Source organism: Pholcus phalangioides, unplaced genomic scaffold (assembly GCF_987345545.1).
Source record: "Pholcus phalangioides strain wild (caught in Gottingen) unplaced genomic scaffold, Ppha-v1.0 ptg000011l_1, whole genome shotgun sequence".
Lineage (NCBI taxonomy): Eukaryota > Metazoa > Arthropoda > Arachnida > Araneae > Pholcidae > Pholcus > Pholcus phalangioides.
In genome coordinates this window covers 94,497-120,931 of record NW_028301604.1, presented here as the reverse complement: position 1 = coordinate 120,931, position 26,435 = coordinate 94,497, and the positions used below count along the sequence as shown (strand labels likewise).

At 34.2% G+C, this 26,435-nt stretch overlaps 1 protein-coding gene and 1 non-coding gene across 2 annotated transcripts; both read right to left on the bottom strand.

Moving 5' to 3' along the window:
• Positions 1-9,752: 9,752 nt before the first annotated feature.
• LOC149079907 (guanosine-3',5'-bis(diphosphate) 3'-pyrophosphohydrolase MESH1-like) lies at positions 9,753-24,583 on the bottom strand. The gene is made up of 3 exons (XM_089238688.1): positions 24,319-24,583; positions 15,157-15,212; positions 9,753-10,155 (listed from the first exon to the last, which is right to left on the bottom strand). The coding sequence occupies exons 1-3, from the start codon at positions 24,431-24,433 to the stop codon at positions 9,784-9,786; spliced, it is 543 nt and encodes a 180-aa protein (XP_089094814.1). The 5' UTR covers positions 24,434-24,583; the 3' UTR covers positions 9,753-9,783.
• TRNAS-GGA (transfer RNA serine (anticodon GGA)) lies at positions 22,129-22,202 on the bottom strand. Its single transcript has one exon. It is a non-coding gene; the product is annotated as a tRNA-Ser (tRNA).
• Positions 24,584-26,435: the final 1,852 nt, after the last annotated feature.

Sequence of the window (26,435 nt, the reverse complement as noted above, 5' to 3'; positions counted from 1 at the left end):
TATCAGGACCAATAATTCAAGAGAAAGCAAAGGATTTCGCAAAAAGTCTCAATCGAGGTGATTTTACTGCAAGCAGTGGATGGTTGACCCAATTCAAAGAGTGCCGTGGCATTGTTTTTAGGAAAGTTTGTGGAGAGAGCCTATCTGTATCTCAAGAAACTGTTGAAAATTGGAATAATAATATTCTGAAACCAATGATAGAAGGGTCTTAAGATACAGATGTGTTTAATTGTGATGAGACAGGTTTATTTTTTCGCCTTTTACCTAACCAAACGCTTCCATTCAAAGGCAAAAAATGTGAAGGAGGCTGCAAACTCAGACGGTTCTGAAAAATTGAAACCGTTAGTTATTGGAAAATCAAAAAAACCTGCAGTGCTTTAAAAATGTTAAAACTCTTCCTGCGGACTGTAATGGCAACAAAAAGGCATTGATGACATCAGAGATTTTCGAAAAATGGTTGAGGAAGTTAGAAAATTTTCAAGTGAGAAAAGAAAAGTTTTATTTATTTTGGATAACTGCACAGCTCATCCAAAAATAACGGACCTTTCTGCAATAAAATTATGCTTTTTACCACCTAATTCAACAGCAATTTCACAACCATTAGATCAAGGAATTATCCCAAGAACGAAAACTTTTTACAGAAAATTACGGATCAAAAATATTTGTGGATGTTGGAATAGATGCAAAAATTTCTGTTTTAGATGCTATTGAAATGATTGATTCTGCGTAGAAGTCAGTCACAAGTGCCACGATTCTGAACTGCTTTCATCATGTTGGTTTTTGTTCAGTCTTTGGAAAACAATAATTTAACCAAAGATTCCTCTCAAATTACGTGTGGAGAAAGCATAAATAACGCTACAGGTGATTTTATAGAGGATGAATTTGTGAACGCTGACTTTGATCTTGTAACTTCGGGACTTTTACAAGACGACGATATTTTAGTATGAATCAATCAAACAGCAAGTGCTTCATGTTCCGAAGAAATAAAATCAGAAAGTTCTGATGAAGTATCTGCACCATCTCGCCATGATGCATTAAAAGCTGTAGATGTGATACGTAGATTCCTACGCACTCAGGAAAAAGCCGAACAATCGCGGGATAAACTGAACAGTATAGAATTTTTGTTTTCTCTGCAGAAAGCAAAACAAATATATTTGATTATTTTTCATGAGGTAAATTTTTTTCTTTTGATTCTATTATGAAACAACCCCGAATTAAAATTAATGAGAGAATTAGCATTTTATTTAGTCAAATTGTTTGAATGCATATAATTATGTACACAAAAACGATCGGACAAAAATTTAGAGCGAAATCCTGCTAACTCAACGTCCACTTAAGTCGACATGTTTGTCTATACTTCTAGGGTGTCAAGTTAGAGAGTCTACTGTAATTCTCAATAAAATATTTATTCACTATAAGAAAATAGTCTTTCATTTTCATTAAAAAAAAACAAAATTACTTTCCGAACAACCCAATACACATCAAAATAATTTTGGAGGGAAAGTGCACATGGATAAATAAGCACAGGTAAATATACTTTTCAGTGTTGAAATGCTCTATTTAACTCTTTGCTAGTCAATGCTTAATTTATCTAGACACACCTCCTTTCTTGCACTTCTAAAAAGTGTTGCTTATCTCTAGAAAAGCTGGTTGGTGAAAAAAAAAAGGGTTCTTTCTCTTTTTTCCTAAAGATCTTTACACTTCTTTATCAACATTTTTCCGAATGACTTTCCTTTCATTAGTCGACTCCCCCAGCACAAATTTGGATTCCTTGTTCATCTCCTGACAAATGCCTCTTTCAGCCAGCACCATAATAGAAGAATCTCAAGTGTCTTGCTGTTTGGCTTCAGAATGTTCTGCCTGTCCATTTCTGTATACCTATCTGTTCTCTATTCCAGGGTAAAGTTTCTCGCGGAACCCTTGATGATAATGAGGCTGTTCTACGGAACTCAAATTTTTGTATATTTAATTCAAAAAAAAGTGTGTTCCTACTGCTTTCCCAACAATATCATAGCCCCAGGGCGGCTGAAAAATATTTGGAAATATTTTTAATTTTTGATCGTATTGGGAAGGGTATGAGCCCCTTATGTTCTCTCTTGCATACTACTCCTCTGGTCCCAAACATATGAATTCGGGCTGTTACTTCGCTAGAATATATTTCGCAGAAACGTATAAAAAGGTAAGAAAAACTTATCTTTATGCTTATCCAACCTAACAACATGTAAGCAACATAACGCAGAGAATCACAATTTTAAAAACTAAGGAATGAGGAGAGCGTTTCTTGGATTTTTTCAATAAATGCATTTTGTCTTGAGTCAGAATAAATATTTTAATTTATCAATTTTCATGTTTTCTCTTAAAAATGTGCAAGAACACATTTGTGATACTTGATTGAATAAAATTTTTCTTCAAATTATCTTTAGTAAATTTTGGGCAGAATTTTAATGCATTATATGATGTGCTAAATAGCTCAACTAATCCTTTGAATGGCAGACATTTTTCCACAACCCATAGGAAAAAAATGTAAGCATAAGTGTGCCCACTATGGGATCCCCCCAGAGATTTGATATATTTTCTTTCAGGATGGTTTATATTTAGGAAATTCTCTCACGACATCTTAAATCATCAATGTTACCCCCTGCTCCCCACCAACAGGGTCGTGACCAACACTTTGGGAACTACTGTATCAAGGTCATAGAGGTGAAGAAAAAGAACTCTTTTCAGACAGTCGTATCTTAAGGGCGGCAGAATTTCTAGGACCGGCATGACAGTAGCCCTTCATTTCTTGCCTACTGGGAGTTTTTAACACTAGATTGCCCAAGGAAGTCATTTTGACTGCTTTTTAATTTCAATTAGAAAAACAATTATGTATATAATGACACAATTTCTTAGAATTTTGTGACTTTTTGTACAACATATAAATGCGTTTGTTAATAATTGTAGTTACCTCCCCCCCCCCTCCTTCATTTCCGGTATATATATATATATATATATATATATATATATATATATATATATATGTGTTATACCTATATTGCCCAAAACTTTCGTTGGGAAATTTTAAATAATCAAATGACTCTTATTATTGAATTGAGTAAATTTCTTATATGACCAGTTCGGCTCTGTATTGAAATAACAGTTTTCATTTTTTATTGATTACCGTCACATGATAAATTGTCAATACTTAATAAGTTGCAGTTGCTCAATAAGCTAAACTAGTACTTGTTATTCGAATCTTTATGCAGTGATACTTGTTCTAATAAGTTGTTTATTTTATTAGACTACAAAGGCAGTTGAATTTTCTTTCCAAAAATTCATTTTTGCAACAGCCAGTTGTTAAAATCCTTGCAAGGATAGCGGAGTGACGTCATCCTTTCATAAACATTCTATCATGTTAAGGTTGAGAAATCATTGTTGTTCGACAGTTTTTTGCCTATTTCGGGCATTTGCCCAGCTATGATGAACTTTTAAAATAACCTACTATTCAATCAGGGCCCTGTTTGGTATATATGCAAAATTTGGTGATGATCATAAAAAATTTTGCATTTCTATACAGAACATACACACACAAAATCAATTTTATATACGTGGATTATTAGTGGATTAATATATATATACAGGGTGATTATAAAAAAACTATCCCGACATATGGGCCCCTAACTATCATACCATTCACAGAAACTGAATAAAATTTTGGCATATGCGCTCAAGAATGATATGGAAAACAACAGTGTCACTAACAGTTATGGTTACAGTGAGAAAATTTTGAAAATATCAAATGGCAACACCAAGTTTTTTGTATTGGAATGTGATCTCCATTGTGAAAAACCCTAAACAGCGTTCGAACGGCAACTGTAGCATGAAAATCACCGGCGGTAGATAGGCTAAAAGTGAGGACAACCAATAAGGACAGAGAAGCAGCATAAAATAAAGCATTTTATTGTGTTTCACAAATTTTCCACATGACCTTGTGGAGGACTAATCAGGCTGGGATCTCAGCCGAAGAAACGGTGTGACGAATGAAACGAACATTAATGCTCTGGTGCACGGCAAGGTCCTTTTTACTTTTTCCTTGCTTAGCTCCGGGGATTTTCGTGCTACAGGTACCATTCCAACACTATTTAGTGTTTTTCAGTATGAAGATCGCATTCCAATACAAAAAACTTGGTGTTACCATTTGATATTTTCAAGATTTTCTCACTGTAACCGTAACTGTTAGAGTGACACTGTTGTTTTCCATATCATTCTTGAGCGTACCTCAAAATACCTTATGCCAAAATTTCATTCAGTTTCTGTGAATGGTACGATAGTTAGGGGCCCATATGTCTGGATAGTTTTTTTATAATCACCCTGTATAAAAAAGTGCACAGAAGAAGAAAGTCGCAGAATTTTGAGGAACGATTGGACAACAACATTACTGGAAATACATGCATTTATTGGGATTTTATACACTCGTGGAGCCTACGAGGCAAAAAATTTAAAACTGAGTTATTTATGGTCAGCAAAGTGGGGTCCCGAATTTTTTAGAAAAACTATGGCCAGAGAAAAGTTCAAGCAAACTACGATTTATTCGTTTTGACAAAAGAACCGAAAGAAGTAGGCGCCTACAAACAAATAAGTTAGCCTTGGTTTCAGAAATATGGGACAAGTTCACTACAAATAGTCAAGCTTGCTATCAACCAGGGCAAAAGTTGACGAGCAATTATTTCCGTCAAAAGCCAAGTGCAGGTTTACACAGTATATGCCTAATAAACCCAACAAATTTGGCATCAAATTCTGGCTTGCATCAGATGTTAGTAGCAAATATGTTTTGAATGGTTTTCCTTATTTGGGGAAAGATGAACAACGACCATCGTCAATGGTCGTCTCAGTGAACACGTTGTTCTGAAACTTGTCGAGCCATATACAGGCTGTGGAAGAAATATCACGACCGATAACTTTTTCCCTAACATGTCACTCGCGACAAAATTATTGGCCAAACAAACAACTGTAGTTGGAACTATTAGAGGAAACAAAAGAGAACTCCCCAAAGCAGCCAAACAAACGAAGGATAACATGCCTCGTTTTTCCACTCTGCTATATAAATCAGAGAATTGTGTTCTTACAATATATAACAGCAAACCAAATAAAAGAGTAGCTGTTCTAAGCATAAATTTGTGAAAATTGATAAAAGTAATAAAAAAATTGTACCGGAATATATTCAATTTTATAACAGCACAAAATTTGGAGTTGATATGGCGGATCAAATGGCCAGAAAATATACAGTAAAAGCTAGTTCTCGTAGATGGCCCCCTCCAAATATTTTTCAATATTTTAGATTTGGCTGCTATAAATGCTTGGATCCTTTACAAAGAAACAACAGGAATACAAATACAACGAAAAGAGTTCTTGTTTCAATTAGCAGAACAGCTTTCCACTGAATACAGAGCTGCAAGACAGAAAAATTCATCAGAACATGAAGACCCACAAAGATCAACTGCAACATCATCAAATGCAACCCATTCTAACAAACGCAAAATTTGTCAAGTACGACTTTGCCACAACAACAAAACAAATAATATATGTGAAAAATGTCAAAAGTATGTTTGCGGAAGATGTACACATAAAAATACTTCCACTTTCATTTGCATAAAATGTACAAATAATAATGCATAAATTTTTTTTATTGTTATTTACTAATAACTTGTTATATAACTGTAAATAATATAAAAAATATTAAAAATTAATTTTAAACAAATTTCTTTACACATTAGTTATTCTTTCACAATGCAGTCATTTTGACTGCTTTAGGGCAATATAGGTATATACTAAGTTTCGGTCTTTCTAGTGTTAAATAGTTCCAACAAATATCAAGGAAATATATTTTCTGGATATTATGCTGAGATGAACTTGAAAGAAAAGTCATCTGGTCTCCGCTGGGACTCAAACCCAGGCTCTCTTGCAAACTGGGCAAGCATGCTACCATTTACACTATTGGAGACATAACCTAGCCTTCCTTATTTCACACACTATGGCGCAAGACGCCTAAGTAGAGGCTTTTTTCCCCTCTTTTTTTTTTGTAGCCTCTCTTAGGTTCAAAATTGGCTCCCAGGTGGGAGGGTAGAGATATATATTGGGCTGAGAAAAAAAGCCAACTATCAAGGAAAGACATTTTCTGGAGTTCACCTCAGCATAATTATCTCCTCTTGTCCAGGAAAAAGGAGTATGTAGAATGTCTTAAATGGTACTACAGTAGCTGTACAATTTGTCTGTGAGCATAACTTATGATCAGTCTTCCAAATTTTTGACTCATCACACCCCTTTTTATAAAAAAAAATGACCACTTTGCTGAACCAACCCATAGGATTTCATATTGTATCTGTAGATTCTATCAGTTCCCCCATCCCACCAAATCCATTCTATCGCCCACAAGAGTCAATATTATTCACTTCAGGAAACTACCATGGTTAGATTCACTTATCTATAGCTTCGACAAAAGCATGGCTCCCACATCCTGGAATAGGACCCCTAGGCTGGGATCTTTTGCAGGCCCCTTCATAGTGAATTTATAGAGTGAAAAAAATGACAATCATCCTGGGCCCTGTCAGCCCCACCCTTGTGGGCGGCCATGGACAAAAAAAATTGGTTTCTGAGCAGGTCTTTTTTAAGTAATCAAAACTTGCTTCACTACAAAGCTGTAACCCTTATTGCTTGTGGAGAAAGGTAACAATCAATAAAAGCTGATTATTACAAAAGTAAAAATGACAATAAGCAGTTCTTCAAATAATGTGAGTAAGAAATAATCTTACAAGTCTACTACTATAATGGACAGTGGCAGTTTTTGGGGAAAAAAGATTCTTATAAATAATAGAAATCTGAATATATTCGTATAGCCAATGATTTTCCTAGGCTAAAAAGTATTTATTTTTGATGATTTTATTCTTATACGTGGTGGCTATTGTACTTTTGTTTATTGATAAAGCTGTTACCCGCAGCTTCACTTGCATACATTTGGTAATCTGAAAATTACTCGCAACAATTCACCCATACAGATTTTAATCTATCATGATCCCCTTGGGGGTTGAATTTTTAGAAATACCATCTTATTGGGTTTTCTACATTATGAAATATTTATAGCTTCAGCAGTTTCAGTTCGGCACCATGAACCCCATATAACCTTTGAAGCCCCTTAGAGGTTGAAATTTGAAAGGTCCATCCTTAGTGTGAATCATAAAATAAAACTTCAGTGATTTTGGCTCAGTGATGATTGTTCCATATAACCTTTGGACCTCACCCCACTTAGGAGTTGAATTTTAAAAAATCCCTTTTCAGTGAGTCTCTACATTACAAAATAAAAATACTGACCGAATTTCATATTTTTTACTTCAACGGGTTGGGCTCAGCATGATGCCTCTATATAACATTTAAACCCCTTTGTGACCCTTTTAGGGATGGATTTTTAAAAACCCTTTTTTAGAGAATCTTTGCATCATGAAATGGAACTACTGACCAAACCAAATTAGATATTTGTAGCTTCAGCAATTTTGGCTAGATGTGATTTGTCTATGTAACCTTTGAACCCCTTTAGGGATCGAATTAAAAAAAAAACCTATTCTTAGTAAGTCATCATCATGAAATAAAACTACTGACCAAATTTCATGTTTTTAGCTTCAGTGGTTTCTGTTCAGCGATGATGGATCAGTCAGGACATGCTATTTTATATGTATAGAAGATTTGGGGGGGGGGGGGACCAACTTTTCTTCTCTGCTCAGCAACTGGTTTTCATTTCCACTACTGTTAATTCCGGATGATTCAGCAGTGCAAACATGAAGACATCTAGAAGAGGGGCTAGGGTTGCCAGAAATCTGCCACACACGTGATTCAAGGGAGCATTGCATCATACACTCATGAATTATTGGGGGAAGCTCAAGTAGATCGAGCCCTTGCCAAATTTCTTTAATGTGTTGTGTTGCTTGTATTGTCAATGATCTTCCACCTATAGCTACAGCCTTTACACATTTGGTCAAACCTCATTAGACACCTCAGTAGAAATATCTTTGAAACAAATATGCATAATGTGTACAAAAATCTGTAGCCTAATGTTTAGAAGGTTGAATAAAATGTGTAGACAATTTTTTTACATCTCCAAACATGAAAAGATAGTACTCATCAATGTTAAGGAATTTCCAGATGATTACGACCTCCCTACATTTTGGATTGAGACTAAAAAAACCATCTGTTCATTTCCAGTCTTAAAAACTGTTTGCGAGTCATTTAAGTGACTTTTGGGACATGCTCCTTGTTCTGAGAACTGAAAAAAAAAATGTGGGCAGCAAATTTTAACACAATGAAGTGTTATTTATGTAACTTTTCAAATAGAGATGAAGCTGGTTTGTGCAGGCCCATAGCCAGAAATTTCTTTCGGAGGGGGACTACTTTCATTTTGGGGGGAAGAGCAAAGTGATAGAACAATAGATCTGGCCATACTTTTTTCAGTCATTTTCTCATTTGGGGGATCCCCCTGCTACAGCCTAGAGTTCGTGTGACTTTCTCAAGTGATAGTAACGAATACTATTTCTAGCAAATTTGATACATTGTTTTGTATCAAATCTTGTTCTGAAATCTGAACATTGTGTGTGTGTGTTGCACCTTATTAATTCAGGGGTGTCCAGACTTTTTCTGTAGGGTCCTGTTTTTGCAAAAATTTCCCTTATTTTTGTGAAAAGGGACATCACTTTGTGAGAAGCAAAATAATCTAGTTAATTTACCATAAAAGAAATTAAATGCCAAATTCAGTGTTTCATTTTGTGAAGGGTCTGGAAAACAGACCCCTGTAATTATTAAACTAAAATCAATCAATTTAAATTTTAATACCAGTTAAACCAGACACTTTGCATAATTTGTTTTTGAAAAAATCTGGCCAATTAATTTCTCTTTCTTGGAAGTTTACAGCTAATAAAATATATTTTTTGATAAATGTTTTTTTTTTTTTTAAATATATTTGAAACTGAGTTTACCATGTTCATTGCTGTTTTACAAAATCATCAACAAAAGCAAATTTAATAACTGAAATAAACTAATTAATAATCAGTTTTATAAATTATGCAGAAAATCGGCATGACGTGCTATTCCGCCTTAGCCAGATGACTGGTTAAAACCTGCTTGAAATGCAATGTGGGTTATGATACATTTGGTTCATACATTTTGAACCAAACTAGCTTTTCTCAGTATAAACCCTTAAACAAGCTTTCAGAGTTGATAAATTTTTATGGCATAATAAGTATTTAAGAGAATTTATGCTCAGTTTGGGATTAGACATCAGCGGTAATACTATTTTTCCCATCAATGCCATGTACATTTTGTAATGAAAATGCTAGGGAAACTTGAGAACACATCTTCCTTCATTTTTGATCTTATAACTACTACAGATTAAAATATTTTGATTTAAATGCCCAATCACAAACAATGACAGAATTTCTTAAGTTCTACGAAACTTAACTATGAAAAATGTTTTTTATTTTTGTCAGATGTTGTAAGATATAGAAGTTTATTTGAATTGTGAGGGTCTTGATTTGCGTAATATGCGTCGATGGCCATGTACTTGGTAGAGTTGGAACATGTGCATGTGATTTGTACTCTTTGTTTATTAATCATTTTTATCTACTGTATATAGTCTATCTAATATGTGAAGTTTATGAATGTGAATTGTAAATGGTTTTGAAGTTTTGCCACATGATTGCTTTTCAAATGGTATCAAACCATGAAAATAAATATTCTGTTCTGTCAAATGGTACTTTTATTTTTTCAAAACGATATGCCTCTATTTGCAAAAAGTTCTTCCAACTTTTTCTCTAGGATGGAATTTGTATTTTTTAATTGAGAAATCACTTTGGAAGCCCATAAAAAGTAGTTGGAAACACGTTGTTCATCCCATCCTACAGGTGTAGAAATTTCCAGGTCTCTTAAATTATACAGTTTATCTGCCAATTTAACTAATTTTGCTTGATACGAACAATCAGCAGCTTTCTTTATCTGAAGAGCTTTTCTCTCTTCGTATGGAAGACTCTTATCATCTGTAACTTCAGCAACAATTCCTCTTACTGTGCTACCAAATTGTTCTTCGATTTCACTCAGAGATGTATCAGTGTCTTCAACTGTATCATGTAGTAGAGCAGCCTGAAAAAATAAATTTTCATAAAAAAATAGTTAAAATCAACAAAAAGTTTTTTCATCATCATTAAAATGATGCTTTCAATCAAACCAAATTAATTTAAAATTAATAAACTATCGTGGATCATTGTAATGATTGTGTAATGAGCTGTAGACAACAATGAAATATTCTCAATTGTTTAAACAAGATTTTAAATATAAATGTTTTGAACACAATAGGAATATAACATGATGAAAAACTTACTTTTTTGTATATTACAATGTTTTATTTTTAAACATTAATTTATTACAATAATTAAAACAAAATATTAATTATAATTTGCAATTTTGAATTTTTCAACAGAAAGTCTAGAAAATATAGTTTTGTGGTTCATTTTATCTAAGCTACTGATTACCTGTGTTCAATTTGCTAAGTGGAATAGAGCTGCTTATTCGAAATATGTATGATAGGGGCATCACAGAGTTAGGTTTTAGACTTCAGAACATAGGCGGAGATAGACTTGGAAGTCTGGGGGGACACGATGTCAATTCATAAATACATTAGAACAGTCGACTCCACCTTTGACGCTCCCTTCCCCCGTATCTCCGCCCATGCTTCAGAAACTTCAGTGTTAAAACAGTAAAAAAACTTATTGTCAATGTTGTCAAATAGTTTTTACCTGATAGATATGCTAAATAAAAAAACACTTTTATGTAGGTTAAAGGATTTTATATTCGGAATTATAATAACTGAGAATCTATTTTGATACTTTAAATTTTCTGATCTGTCCAAAATTTTATTCCATGTAAAAATTCTCTCACAGAATCTGTTAATACACTAATTAAACACATTTATTTTCATCTAAAAATTTCTTAGAGCTTAGTGTGTATTAATTCACAGGGTTTTAAAGAGTATTTTCAACCAAAGAATAGCTGATAGGACTTGATACCCAAAACATTGTTTTTGCACATTTAAAATTAAATACAGCTTCAACTGGAAAACCATTGCATTATAAATGCTATTAAATACACCATATCATAGTGCAGAAGTAAGAATAACTAGGTTTGACTAAGGATAAGTTACAGGAGTTTCTTAAGCTTCATGTACAAGCTAGCGTTACCAAATTAAATGATATTTTAGTTGTAGAATTTATTATTTTGATCACTAGATATATTTCAATGTTATGCACAATAAGAGTATCTCAATGATTATGTAGATAATTTAATAACAGAAATCATCATTACATATATGATGTAATAAACTTTTTAAGCACTTACCTGTTGTAAAAAGAGTACAGCAGATACCTTATATCAAAGCATACATATAAGCAGTTGAAGAAATTTTGGAATGTCAAATCATTCAATAGTTTTTCCTTCAGTGTTTATGCTATGCTTTATTCAAATTGTATATTTTATAAGAAAAAACCATATATGGGGTGATTATAAAAAAACTATCCCGACATATGGGCCCCTAACTATCGTACCATTCACAGAAACTGAATGAAATTTTGGCATAAGGTATTTTGAGGTATGCGCTCAAGAATGATATGGAAAACAACAGTGTCACTAACAGTTACGGTTACAGTGAGAAAATTTCGAAAATATCAAATGGCAACACCAAGTTTTTTGTATTGGAATGCGATCTCCATACAGAAAAACACTAAATAGCGTTAGAATGGCACCTGTAGCACGAAAATCCCCGGAGCTAGGCAAGGAAAAAGTAAAAAGGACTTTGCCGTGTACCAGAGCATTAATGTTCGTTTCATTCGTCACACTGTTTCTTCAGCTGAGATCCCAGCCTGATTAGTCCTCCACAAGGTCATGTGGAAAATTTGTGAAACACAATAAAATGCTTTATTTTATGCTGCTTCTCTGTCCTTATTGGTTGTCCTCACTTTTAGCCTATCTACCGCCGGTGATTTTTATGCTACAGTTGCCGTTCGAACGCTATTTAGGGTTTTTCACAATGGAGATCACATTCCAATACAAAAAACTTGGTGTTGCCATTTGATATTTTCGAAATTTTCTCACTGTAACCGTAACTGTTAGAGTGACACTGTTGTTTTCCATATCATTCTTGAGCGCATACCTCAAAATACCTTATGCCAAAATTTCATTCAGTTTCTGTGAATGGTATGATAGTTAGGAGCCCATATGTCGGGATAGTTTTTTTATAATCACCCTGTATATATTTTTTGTTCAAAATAATTTTGTGGAGAGTAGGAAATTATTTTAGAATCATATTAAATATTTATTCTTTGTATAACATAGTCACTTTAAACATTACATGCAATTAACGTGTGCATTTCCAATGGTAATTTTTATATTGAAAAGCAACATTGAGGTTTTTGACGGAGGATTTTTGATGTGACAGTTTAAACCGTCAAAAAACTGCCAACCCTGGGCCAATCTCTGTTGGACTTATATGTAGTTTTTATCAGTTGCCTCTTGGTCTTCATAATATAAACAACTATAGAAAGTTCCAATCAGGAAACACTAGTTGGAACAAGCACTTAGTTTAGTAAAAAGAACTAACAAAAGACTGTTTCAGGCTAAATGCGTCATTCCCTAACTCATAATTTTATCATTTTAGGTTTGAGTTTGCCCATCAAATGTGGTCCATGAGCCATGGATTGAGCATGTAAGCTTTATGCTTATAAAAGCTTAAAGGCTATGAAAACACTTTTTCTGATTTTATAAAAGTTTTTGTCGAAAAAACTTTTATAAAATGAGGGTGAAATCAGTGAAATTCATCAGAAATTTACCTAATATTTCTTTTATGGAACCTACAAAGTAAAAGCATATTTTTGCTTAAAACTTAAAAGAAAATTGTACAATATAACTTTTCATAGGTATTTTTATGTGTATCAAATGTACGATTTTTGTGTGTAAAAGTTAAAAGATTTAAATTTTACACATTTTATAGAAATGCAAATACAGCAGAACCTCCCATATTTGGAACAAATAAATTTTTAAATGTAGATTTTCAAAGATACATTTTAGCTAAGAGAGTTAATGTGAGTCAAACACTTGAGCAATGGTGCTAATAATTTCTTGTGAGCTAATTTTTAAAATCTTATAAAGTCAACCCCTTTGGTTTATGAACTTAATTTTTTCCTCAAGTCCATTAGTACAGTGTTTCTCAACCGCTGGGCCCCGACATTAGTCGTACCAGGTCATGAGCGATTCCGTGTCTCATTTTTTCTTATTAGCTGTGTGTATGACATAGCCTTCCACTCACAAAAAAGGAATCAACTGGGCTGTGGGTTTCCCAAGGTTAAGAACCACTGCATTAATTAGTAGAAGAAATTGTTGGAAACCAAAAAAAAAAATTGTTCCTCAGGAATCAATGCAAAATGAATTAATCTTTTCCTGGGGCCCTGATGGACTGAAAACAGCTCCTGTGAATGACAAAACCATTAAACCAACGCTAAAAAAATAGCCATAAATATAAAGGAGGAAAGGATGGATTAATCTCAATACCAATGATGGTCTCAATGTCAAAGCCTTCAAAATCTTTGCCTGTAATACAATCTGGCCACAATATCCTCCAACCCAAATTCTCGGTGCGGTAAATCACTTGCCGCCAAGCTATGAGAACTATGTAAATATAAAATGTGGTGTATTAAAATAAAGTTTTCAGAAGTTGAGTAATAGTTCTATTACAAAAATTATTCTTAAATATCTTTTAAAAAATTCTTTGGTGTAGACTAAACTTCTTAATGCTTGAAATGACGCCAATCCATGGGATCAATAAAAAAGTCTTATTTAGGGGATGGAAACTTTACTGTGATGAAATCTAGTTCTCCAGCCAACTCTTCGAAATAAATTTAAAAAGAATTGGCATGCCACAGACTTATGAAGAACTGAAATATACTTCCATCAAGATTGTGTCTGTTTTGCATGTTTGTAAGGCCTGTTTTTTGCCAGCTTGCATATTCATAAACCAAGACTAGTTTGTAAAACCTAATCATTTTTTTATTGTTCATAAACTGAATTGTTAACAAACCAAGGGTTGACTGTACTAAACCTCCTTTATCGTGAATAAAAGGAGTTTCACTGTATATCTAAGTGTTATACAGTCTGACTCGTTCATAATGAACACGGAACAAATTTTCACATATAATGACGTTTCTCCATGTCCTGTTGCATGCTAATCTATGATACAGTACAACCCCTATAATCCAGACACTTCCGTCGAGAATGTTTTTCTCAACCAGGGACTTTCATAACCAGGACTATTCATAAATTCATAAAAGTGTTTGATCTTCCAAAAAATATTACAAATTTACTTAACGTGAGTCAAAGCAGACTTAATATATATATTTTAAAAACTATACTTTATAATATCGTTAAATATAATTGAAAAATAAAATATATTAAATTTATTATGATTTAAGCAATGTTTATTATTTACTGTACCGATTTGGTTTGGAATGAAAAGAATCAATGATGATCCCGTAATTAGGAATCTGAAAATCTCTCCACTGGTTTCATACCTGTTTTTTCTTTAACATTCTGCTTCAGTTTTTCTATTGCATTGGCTATTTTCTTTCTTTTTTATACCACTTTCTTTTCCCTGATATATATTGTTGGTATCAACTGCAATTTTTGGACTTCAGGGAAAGTGGAAACAATGATAGCACCTGCATGTTTTAATGAATGTAATTAGTCAGAAAGTCAGCTTTGATAAAAAGAAATTTTTCTTCACTTCATTTCTCATGCACTGTACAGTTAACGCTTGTGTTTAGAATTTGTCTAGTGCTCTATCATTATCTAAGTGAATTTCCAAACATGTCAAAATAAAGTGATGTCTCTGGTACAAGCTGCAAATGGAAATCCTTAGAAATTCAGCCTGTTTTTTTACAAAGGATTAAAACAAATTTTTTCAAAGAAATGGTTAAAAATATATTTTTTTTAAATTTCTCTGGGACTTGATTTTTTTTCCACATTGGTAGCCACACTGATAAATTCCAAAAAAAAACATCAGTGTAGTTCAAAATAAACTAGTTTAAAACTAAAACTCACTTGGATAACATCTGGATCAGTAATACCACCTTCCTCAACTAAAATGTTAGCAACACCTAAAAATATACATATTTTCAGAAACAAAAATTTCACACTTGATCACACACAATCAAAAAGGGATGAATTTTGTTTTTAAAAAGCTTAATAAGAAAATTCCCAAAAGGGACATTAATAATTGTAGGCGATGGTTCAAATTGTTAGTTATATACAAATTACCACCATATTCCTGTGCATAGCCCTTTAACTCTTTCCCTACCATATCCAGCCGGTCATGCAGACTACCAGAGCCGGCCGAAGTGGGGGATAGGCATTTCACTCTTTTATTCCGTGAGCGGGACACAGTGACGAACTTGTTGACGGCTGCTGCGCGGGGTTCTGGTCGGAGAAAGGATTATTTTCCAACTACAGTTACTTATGAAAGAATGACTATTGGCAATGGCAATATCTCAGATGAACTTTGAGAAAGATGCGTGGTTACCATTTTTTGAAATTTCGCCAACACTGATTTTCATTGGAAGGTTGTTTTGAGTTTTCTTTGAAACTAGTAAAAGATCTGTCAACTAGCTATACGTTTGATTAATAATCGAAGAATTTCTTTCGTAGCACAATATAAAAAAATATCATTTTAATATATCAATAGTCTTCTTCGGGGTCAACGTTTGTTTTTTTTGTTTCATTGATGTTTTTGTTCATAATAACATTTTGTTCATCAACTAGTAAAAGATCTGTCAACTAGCTATACGTTTGATTAATAATCGAAGAATTTCTTTCGTAGCACAATATAAAAAAATATCATTTTAATATATCAATAGTCTTCTTCTGGGTCAACGTTTGTTTTTTTTGTTTCATTGATGTTTTTGTTCATCAAAAGTTTTTTATGACTGAATTTTGAAATTTGACATTTTTTAGGCATTTTTTTCCCCCATTTCGATTGAAGTTTCCAAGTTTATTTCAAAAAATACTTTGAACTCTTTTTCTATATACAATAAAAAAACAAACGTTTGAATCAATTTTTATCTGATATTTGTGTACATAAAAACTGTTCCATTTATGGAACATTGGCCTTTTTAAATGGTTAAGCAGCTCGCTGCACATTTTCAGATCTTTCAAGTTAGCCATAGCATATTCGAAGCACTTAAGTGATTCACAGCATATTTAAAATCACCGCGGCACAGTATCAGAATACTTAAGCGACCAGTGGCAAATTTACAGATAATTTAAGTAACAAGCAGCACAACTCCAGATCACTTAGGATATAGATAAAAGATAAGCAGCATATTTACAGATCACTTACTGCGGCATTGTTCCAGATAATTAAGTGGGCCACAACAAGTTTTCAAACAAAAGTGGGAAGTACCTAGTCTGAAGTAGGCAGGTCTGGTCGTAACCCTCGAAAACTAAGATGGCCTGCACACCTCTTTCGCTATCATTCGTGACGTCAGCAACAGAAGATCCACTATTGTCCAGTGTACAGATTCAGTTCTTGTACACTTGAAATCGGCATGCAATGGTGATGCTCGTGGCCACGTGTCTTGATTTAATTTCATTTAAAAAGATCATTCAAATCATTTTTATAGTTTAATGATAATTTTAAATTAAGGATGCCGACCCCATGCTGCGTTCCACGGTGTATAATGGAAATTATAAAAATGGGCCCTCAGTTAAAGTTTATAGTTTCCATTACAACAATGATTTGAGAGCAAAATGGACGAAAGCTATCAACAGAAAAGATTTTACGGCAACAAAATATAGCAAGGTAAGATTCTCCAATTCATTATTTTGTGTGTGCTTGAACTATTATTTCCTAAATATACCATCAAATATTTTTATAATATCGCACCAAATAATTATATACACAGTATAGTTATTCTAATTCTGAAATTTTCAAGTTTTCCTGCCAAGAAAAGAGTTGCTATTCAGTGGTTAATAATTTTTTCACACATGATATTACAATGATTAGACAGTTTTGTGTGTTGGCTGAGTCATGAGCCACTGATGATTTATTAATCAAGCATGTTACACTTTTAAGGCAACACAGGACATGCGAAAGGCAATAAATGCAGCATGTAATTAAAAATTCCTGGTTAGGAAATAGGAAACATAGTTCATGAGATATCGTGCTCACAGCAACAAAAATTGATTTGAGAAAAATGCGTTTAAAGATTGTGAAGTATGAATTTTCATTAAATTATTTTTTCTCGAACCCAATACCATACGGATTCATGTGAATATCCTCAATGTTCAATAATATAATCAGTTTTTAACATTGCCATCATGTTTCCATACTTTAATTTACCATTTTAATGTTTTGAGATGCCTGCCACTTCAAACGCTCAACACACAGCAAGTTAAGAAAAGCCACCGATTAGAGAACTAATGAGGCAAAAATTCACTTGAATTTATTTTGTAGTCCGTATTATACATTTAATGTGTTCTGTGAGTAATATTTGAAATTAATTAGCAACTAACCCAAGAAAACTGACGAGATTAGTTGACATAATATTCAAGGACTCATTGATTTGTGACTTAGTGGTAAAAAAATTCTCAGTGTGTGTGTGGTTTTTCTTCATATAAGTAGTGGCGGCATTAGCATGAATAGATTTTGTGGTAACTTTGATAGAAGAAACATGATTACAGTTTATTTTGGAAGACAAAGAGTGTGATGTATCCAAAGTGTGCAAAAGTTTGTGGACGAGAAAGTTTTCGAAAACTATCAACAAATCTCATTGCATTGACATGCAAGTGCATGACATTTCAATTTACCTAATATTATTTACGAGAGATTGCTTCTACAGTTTTTCTAATTTATCTTGTATTGTAGGTTTGTGAAAGGCATTTTCTTGAGCAAGACTTCCAGTTCTATGCAGAGGCTTTTGATGAGAAAAAAAATGTCTCCATAAGTCAAGCTGGAAAGACCCCATTTGAGGGCCGGAGTTATACCATCACAGTTTCCAAATCAGCCATCCTATTTATCAAAGCCTTCGTCATCAAGAAGGGTCAGTCCAGAGTCAAAGAGACAATAGCTAGAGAAAGCACACTTCTTTGCTGCCCTTGAAGAAAGCCTTCGACAGAAGGATGAACTGGAAAAACTCAAACAATTTACATCTCTCTCAGAATTTGCAAGCAAAATTAAATTTCTGGACACTATCTCTGTTGATGACGCCAGTATACAATGAAATTCTATTGTGCCACATTGTCGATGTACCTGCTCCAACAATTCAGAGTTTTATAGTAAGTTTTAATGATCTCAACATCACTTTGTACTGTAATAACATCAAACTGGAAAAACTTGGCAACTGGCAGTTTCCGCTAAAGGTTTCGAATACTGATGAAGTAAATAATATTGAGTTTCATGAAACATCTTGATTCACCTGATCATGTTTTTGATGCAGTTGATCTAGTAATATCAATTTTAAGTTCTGGTGCATTTCACACATTCAATGAAAGGTGTATATCTTTTATGAAAGAGCAATTGTCATTGCTTATAGCTGCTTCTAACTCTAAACGATATTCCTCAAGACATAATGGTGTTTGCCTCTCTTCTTTTTACTATTTCACCTCAAGCATATAAATTTACTCGTAATTCCCAATTTTTTATCATGCCTCACCCATCCACAATCAGAAGAGTATGTTTTTCTTATAATGTGAAGCCTCAACATGAGCAACGAAATTCTAAATTTTGTTCATATGTAAAACAAAAATCAGGTACTTTGAAAAATTCTGGCAAAAATGTTGTTTTGATGATAGACGAAATTCACTTAAAGCAATGTGTGGATTATTCAGGAGGAAGGATTGGATTATTGGTCGAGCACAAACATCTGGTTTTGTTTCTAGTGCCCATATTTTTATGATCAGTAGTATCCCGTCCCCTTATAAAGATATGGTACCAGTTAAGAACATAGATGCTGAAATCTTGCATGCATACACAAAAAATGTTATCATAGAATTAGAAAAAGTGGGCTTTCATGTAATATGTATAATCACAGATAATAATTCTATCAATTGGGAAGCTGCTTCCATGTTTGTCTCTCCATCAAAATTGCAAAATTGTATATAAAAATCCACTACAACCTAACAAACCAGTATTTTATATGATTGACACAGTACATATATTTAAGCGTGTCCGCAATAATTGGGTAAATCAGAAAAATAGTGGAACATGTTTTATCCAAAATTCAAGTTTTTTGAAACTGGCGAATCCACGGATGACAAAACATTTTCTACAGCTTCATGGTCAACCTTGAGAAGGTTGCATGCTTCTGAAGTTGACAATTTAGTAAAGTATAGTTATTCTCTATCGTTCAAAAGTCTCAATCCAAATAACTTTGAAAAGCAGAATGTGTGAGCTTGGTGGTACAAGTGTTCAATGAGCATATCATTCAAGCTATATGTGAAATAGGTCAAAATCTTAACTTACAGCACTATAAAGGTACTGCAGATATCATAAAAATATTTGTGACATGGTGGTCTATTGTTAATGTCAAATTTTCCTACAAGGGGCATTTACATAATGATTACCAAACTCCATTAACATGTCTTCAGTCTGATGAAAAGGTCAAATTTTTGAGTTATTTTTTGGATTGGTTAGATAACTGGGAAAACATGAAATGTACCACTGGAATGTTGACCAAAGAAACTCTCACAGCATTAAAATTAAGCACGTATAGTCTTTTAGAAATAGCTTCGTACGGTATCACAGAATTGAATCTGAAGTATATTTTAACAGGGAAATTTGAAACAGATAATTTAGAAGGTGGATTTGGATTGTATAGGCAAATGGCGGGTAGTCAATACCACATCTCACTAGCCCCGTTCACATGTGCTATAAAACATCCCGGGAAGTTCCCGGTAACAGGGATTTTCGCTACAAACCATTCACATGACGTTTATTTCATGCCGGTAATCCCCCCCTCTTCTTTCCGGAAGTCATCACTGGTTATATGGGTTGAACAGAAATGATTGATTCAAGATGGCTGACGAAGGAACTTAAAGTAGTTTTCGCGGCGCAAAGGATTATGGGAGAGAAGGTCGGTGTCGACCTCCAATCCATCCCAAGAAAGATGGGCTTTTTTTGATGAGCTTCCCCCACATTTTTCTTCCCTACGAGGGGAAAAAAGTTGTCATGCTGGTAATTATCACCAAAGTGACCCCTAATCTTGCACATATGAACGGGGCTATAGAGACAATTGTTTGAATCAGAAAACAAGCTTAGAGTGCAATCACTATTGAATCTAAAAATGAATAGCAGAACGTTTGGAGAAATTGTTCTTGATGATTATAATATTGATAATGCTTTTTCAAATGATGAATGCCATATGTTTCATGTTTCTGTTCTCCCATTGGATGATACAAGTATTAAAATTCATTTGCTAGTACTAACTTATATTGCTGGATATTGTGTTTTCAAGATTCTGAAGAAATTAAAATGTCACTGGTGTTCTTCAGAACTATTGACAGATAAAGAGCTCTGCTTCACAGAGAGTGTGACTAAAATTTGATAAAAAACTTGGACCGAGGAAAACTATCCTGGCCTGATAACTTTGTTGTTAAAATAATAATATTCAATTTCATTATTGTGAGTAAACTCATAACAGATTTTGAAAATGATTTCCTAAAATCCACCAAACAAAAACAGGTTGCTGCATCTCTAACAATGGCAGCATTAACAGAAAATGAAATGCTTCCCGATAATGAATTTCGTAAGGAGAAGCATAGTATGGAACTAAATGTAGAAAAAATAATTTGGTGTGCATACAACATATTTTTAAACAATTACTGCAAACTACATAATGATAAAATTATTACAGTCAGCAAAGGTAAAAAGATGTAAATCAAAAGAAAGTAAAATTAATAGGAAATTAGAAGTGCTAAAAAAATGAAGGTTAATGAAAGTGATATAAGCAGGACTAACTGTATATGTACATAACTGTAGTCAACTTAAGCAGTGTTTACCCATCTTGTGCCAGTTATAGATTTCTCCCCTATTAAATTTAGTATTGTGCTGACCACGAGAATAACAAATGCCAATTTATCTGGGTTATTGAGTTATGCAGGTTCTACTGTGTATATGTAGATAAAACTTGTAATTCTATTGAATTATGTAATGCGCAAATGTCCTATTTTTTCTAGTACAATGATATTGCAATATTAATGTTGCTCATTATGGTCTAGCAAATATGTTGTAGATACAGTGAAACCTCACAACGATACTTGGATATAATGATAAATCTCTTTACAACAATATTTTCACAAGTCTCATTTGGAAATGTTTATACGGTTATTGTTACACTGCTGCCTCACGTTATAACAATCTCTCTGCAACGACATTTTTCTTTTGATCCGAAGAGTATTGTTTCACATCAAGGTTTCTCTGTAATTTGATGTAGCCTACATAGTTGTAATTAGAACATGATATAAATGTGATTCAATGAAAGCAAGCTATTTTCCAAGCGTGGAAATTCCACTTATTTTTTTGAAATGTGTTATGTTGAAATAAAATTTATTTCCCAACAAATTGTTTTTTAATGAATTTTTTCATTCCCTGGGATGAGAGCAACAAATTTATAGATGTGTCATAATAGTCTAATTTATGATAAAAATAAGTAATTTTTTTTATTGAATGTAGCGAAATTTGAACTCAAGGAATGTATTGAAATCTTGGATGAAACAAAGGCATTAACATTCCAATAGCCAAATCCACATTTGGATTGATTTTTCTCCCATCTGATCTTAGTTAACAGATATCAAATGAGAAATTTTCAGATTTTTTTTCTCATGTCAATATAAATATTAAAAAAACTCGGAAAAATGGGGGATTTTAAGAAAATTGTAACACAAGAGCTGTCCCATGAACAAGGATTTTGTCTTCAGGGAATTTTTTAATTCAAGGATGACGTCACTTTCCGCTACCATACGAAGGTTTTTAACAACTGGCTGTTGCGAAGATATATTTCGGAAAGAGAAAAATTCAACTGCCCCTGCGGGGAATCGAACCCACGTCCTTTCACTTTCCGGGTGAATGCCCTAGACCACTAGACTACAGAGGCACAGAATCTCTCAATCTTTCCTTGGAGCTCGTGTACACTGAAAGGGACCGTACATAGACGGCCAAGCTCACAACTGCTGACGTTGCCACCAGATGGCGACTTATTCAAGGATGACGTCACTCTCCGCTACCATACGAAGGTTTTTAACAACTGGCTGTTGCGGACATATATCTTCGGAAAGAGATATTATATATATATTATTATATATATATATATATTTTTTGTTTATACAGTTTTCATTGCCTGAAACATTTACAACAAAACAATTTTTGGAATAATCACCCCCCAATGACAACTTTTAGCTCTGGAATATTCTCAGATCACGAGAGGTTTTAAAAGTTTGGTTATATGAAGATTTCAGAAACCTTTAGATTAAAACCTTAAATTATTTTAAAATTAGATAAATTTCAGAAATAAGTTCACAGCAAAAAAGAAATTAAATCAAAGTTGAATGATAAAAGCAGCTATTCTTATACAACCACTTTCATTCTAAGAAGATACAGAACTGTTTTCTTCTTCAATGCACATACACTTAAATTCTGTATCACAGTTCTTTTAAAAGTTGTGCAATTCAGCCCTGTGTTGGTTTAATTTTCTTGCTTTCAAACATTAATATTTGTGGTCTACAAACTTCAACATTCCCATCTCGACGGGAAGAGAGACTATTCTCTCAAATGACTACTATTATAAATTACTAGAGTATTATCAAAAATAATTATTCTCAAGTTATTTATCGAGATTATTTATTATAATACATGTTATTACGTATATTCTTGATACTCTCTGGAAAGATTTTGGTAACTGAAGAATATTCTCAGCAAGCACTATTAATAACTTCAGAATAATTATTTTCTATATGAATATTCCCCAGTAATGTATGAAAGTGGTCCTTCCAGAGAATGTTCTCAAGGATATTATATGTAACTATATTATAAACAACAGGAGAATATTCTCATCAAGAACTTAGTCTCAAGTTATTTATATTTCATGAAAAGTTCCTTTTACATATTTTTTTTATAAATGACTGAAATATATTGTATGTGTGATGAAAAATAAAGGATATTATATAGTTAAATTGGTCTCAATTTTCTTTTGGTATTCAATGGATATTTTTTTGGTGAAAATCAACGGAAATCAGGGGCGTAGCCAGAAATTTCGTTCGGGGGGGGGGACCAAAGAGACAGAACAATGGATTTGGCCATCTTTTCCCTTTTTTCGGTCATTTTCTCACATTTCGGGGGGGGGGGGACCAGACCCCCAAGTCCCCCCCCCCCCTGGCTACGCCCTTGACGGAAATGAAGTTTTGAAAAATTAATGCTCTTGGGGAAGTTTTGAGGTCAAAAGCGGTAATTTTCTCAAATATTACGTTTTTATTAAAACTCTGGCCCTAATTTATACTTGGAAATAATGAATTATAAGTATAAACTTGTCTATTCGAGTGCTCAAGTCTAACAATTTGGCGTCTTATATAACATTGAGAAAAAAATATAGCAACATAGGTCAAATATAACACATCAGCGTTAGTGTGTGGTGCTGGAAAACGATCTTACAGGGAAGATGGGTTTCGATAACGTCACGAATCTCGGGGTCAGGCCTTATAGAACTCCTTAATACGTGAAGGCGTCTTAAGGCCTTATGCTTTAAAAGGTATTGGCTAGGGGACCCTTGGTAAGATAATTAAAGTTGAAGATAATAAAAGTCATTGTCAGGATCCGCGGTCGCCTCGGGGAAGCAATTTTTATGGCTTTCAATACAAAGGCAGCGGAACGAGCGTCTTCCTTTGAAAATGACCGAACAAGTACGGATTCCTTCACGCCGGCTGTGGTTTACCTCCAACAAAGACTTTTATTATCTTTATACTTTTATTAACATCAATTATCTTGCAAAGAGTCCCCTAGCAAACTCTCGTGGGACTGAGGCTTTATGGTCTGGTGCACCGGACCAGAGGGGCGCAAATTTCACCCTTTAACCTCTCCAATATTACAAGGGGGCGTCAAAATGTGTTCTTGCCCTAGCTGACAAAGCATTTAGTTTTGGCAATGGTCCGTACAGTCCTAAAGGTTGAGCACCCTCGTCCTAAACCAAAGCAAATGAGTTTGACATTAAACATACAAACCTATAGGATGATTTATGTACGGGGTTCCTAAAAAATCTTTTCTTTTTTGACTGCTATGCTTCCGAGCCGCGAAGTCGGCGGCACGAATAACATTCTTTACGTTCATATCCATCATTTGTTGATAAGACTGGAGCTAACGAGTATATCTTGTATTTCATTCATACATCGGAACCTATCCGCATATTATCTATCCCACCCCAAAGCTGCATTATCTTTCAAGAGACTTTGATCCCACCCACAACATACTACACGTGCGACTGATTAGAGATGGGCGGTCCGCTCATGAACCGCCTAGAAGAGCGGCTCTTTTCAAAGAGCAACGAGGATGTGCTCGAGCCACTTATAGCTCAGTCGCTCGAGCAGTACCAATACCTTCTAAAGCAGAAGGCTCTTGAAAATTCTTTCCTCCATGGCTCTTGCTCTCTAGAACATGGTCTTCCAAACTTTTTGTTCCATCGTCCCCGGAGTTGTTCTTTCCTCCATGGCTCGCGAGCCACTGAGCTTAATAGAAATTTTATACTTTTGCACTTTACCAGCCAATCAGAGTCAAGCGCGGGGCTAACGAGAAAGACGTCTTTCTCCTTAGCCCCGGTTAAGGCGACTAGATAGGGGTAGCGGGCTCGTCGGCAGCCATTTTGTTCTCCGGCTGAGATCTTCTAGGGTTGCTGCAATGAATACTAGTTCGTTAATGACGCCAAGCAGCGGAAAAAAAAAATTCGTCTGAGACCTAGCAGAATTTCCCGCGCAAAAAAAGAGGGAACGAAAGATATTCGATTTTTGAGATTGAAAACTTTTTTATTCATTTTTTTTTTGGACACTTCTCTGGAGTAGAAAAAGTAGTTTTTGCGATTACGACATAAAAGTCAATAAATTCCCTTATAGAATAATTCCCTTATTCTAGTGGCTATAGCCCCGGTTAGAACCCGGTAAAGCGACTGTGACATCATGGAAACGTCACAGTGGACCGCGACGGGGCTATAGCATTGAGAAGAAATACAAGAGAGAGAGTTTAATATAAATATAATATAACTTTATATATCCTCTAAGGGCTATAGCCACTAGAATAGGCCCTTATCAAGTTGCCTTAGACCGGGCCAACTCTCTTTCTCGTTAGCCCCGGGACCGCGAGGGTACCGCAACTTTTGAGCCATTTGGCACCACTATATTTCCTGGCGACATTTAATAATGAATATACTTAGGCTGACCATATTTTCTTGAGAGAAATACGAGAAATTGTTATTCCGAATACGGGACATCGCCAATTATTGCACAAAAGTGAATAAAGTTGCCAAATATTGCACAAACTACATTAAAAAAATCAAAATGGCGGGAAATGAAGCATTACTAGGGTGACCATACGTCCCGTATTTCCCGGGACAGTCCCGGTATTTTCTGTATTTTTGGTCGTCCCGACTTTTTCGCAAAAGTGTCCCGGTTTTTCCCGTATTTTACACGACGCTTACTTGAATTTTTATTCTTTATTGAAGTCAAAGATTGAAATTATTTTTCAACTAATAAACTATATTATGATAATTACAACTATAAATGAGAATATTTATCTCCCACATTTGTCTTGGTGAACGTTTTTTTCGTGAAATTCATTTTAATCCACTGCAATTTGCAGTAACGTTTCATTTCCCGCCATTGTGATTTTACCGTAATTTTAACAATATTTGGCAACTTTGCTCGGCTTTGGCGTCATTTTTGGCGATAATTGGCGATGTCCCGTATTTTCCCGTATTTGGAATCTCAATGTCCCGTATTTCTCTCGAGGAAATATGGTCAGCCTAAGCATTACTGTAAATTGCTGCGGATTAAAATGAATTCCACGAAGTAAAACGTTCATCAAAACAAATATGAGAGATTAATGTTCTTATTTATAATTATTATAATATAATTTATGAGTTGAAAAATAATTTCAATCTTTGACTTCAATAGAGAATAAAAATCCAAGTAGGCTTCGTGTAAAAAACCGGGGCACATTTGCCAAAAAGCAGGGCCGGACTTACGCAGGTGCGAAGGGTGCGGCCGCACCGGGCCGCTAAATTTTTGGGGCCGCAAAAGGGGATAAAAATGATTACATTTTTTGACTTCAACTTCTTAGCAAAGCAATAGCT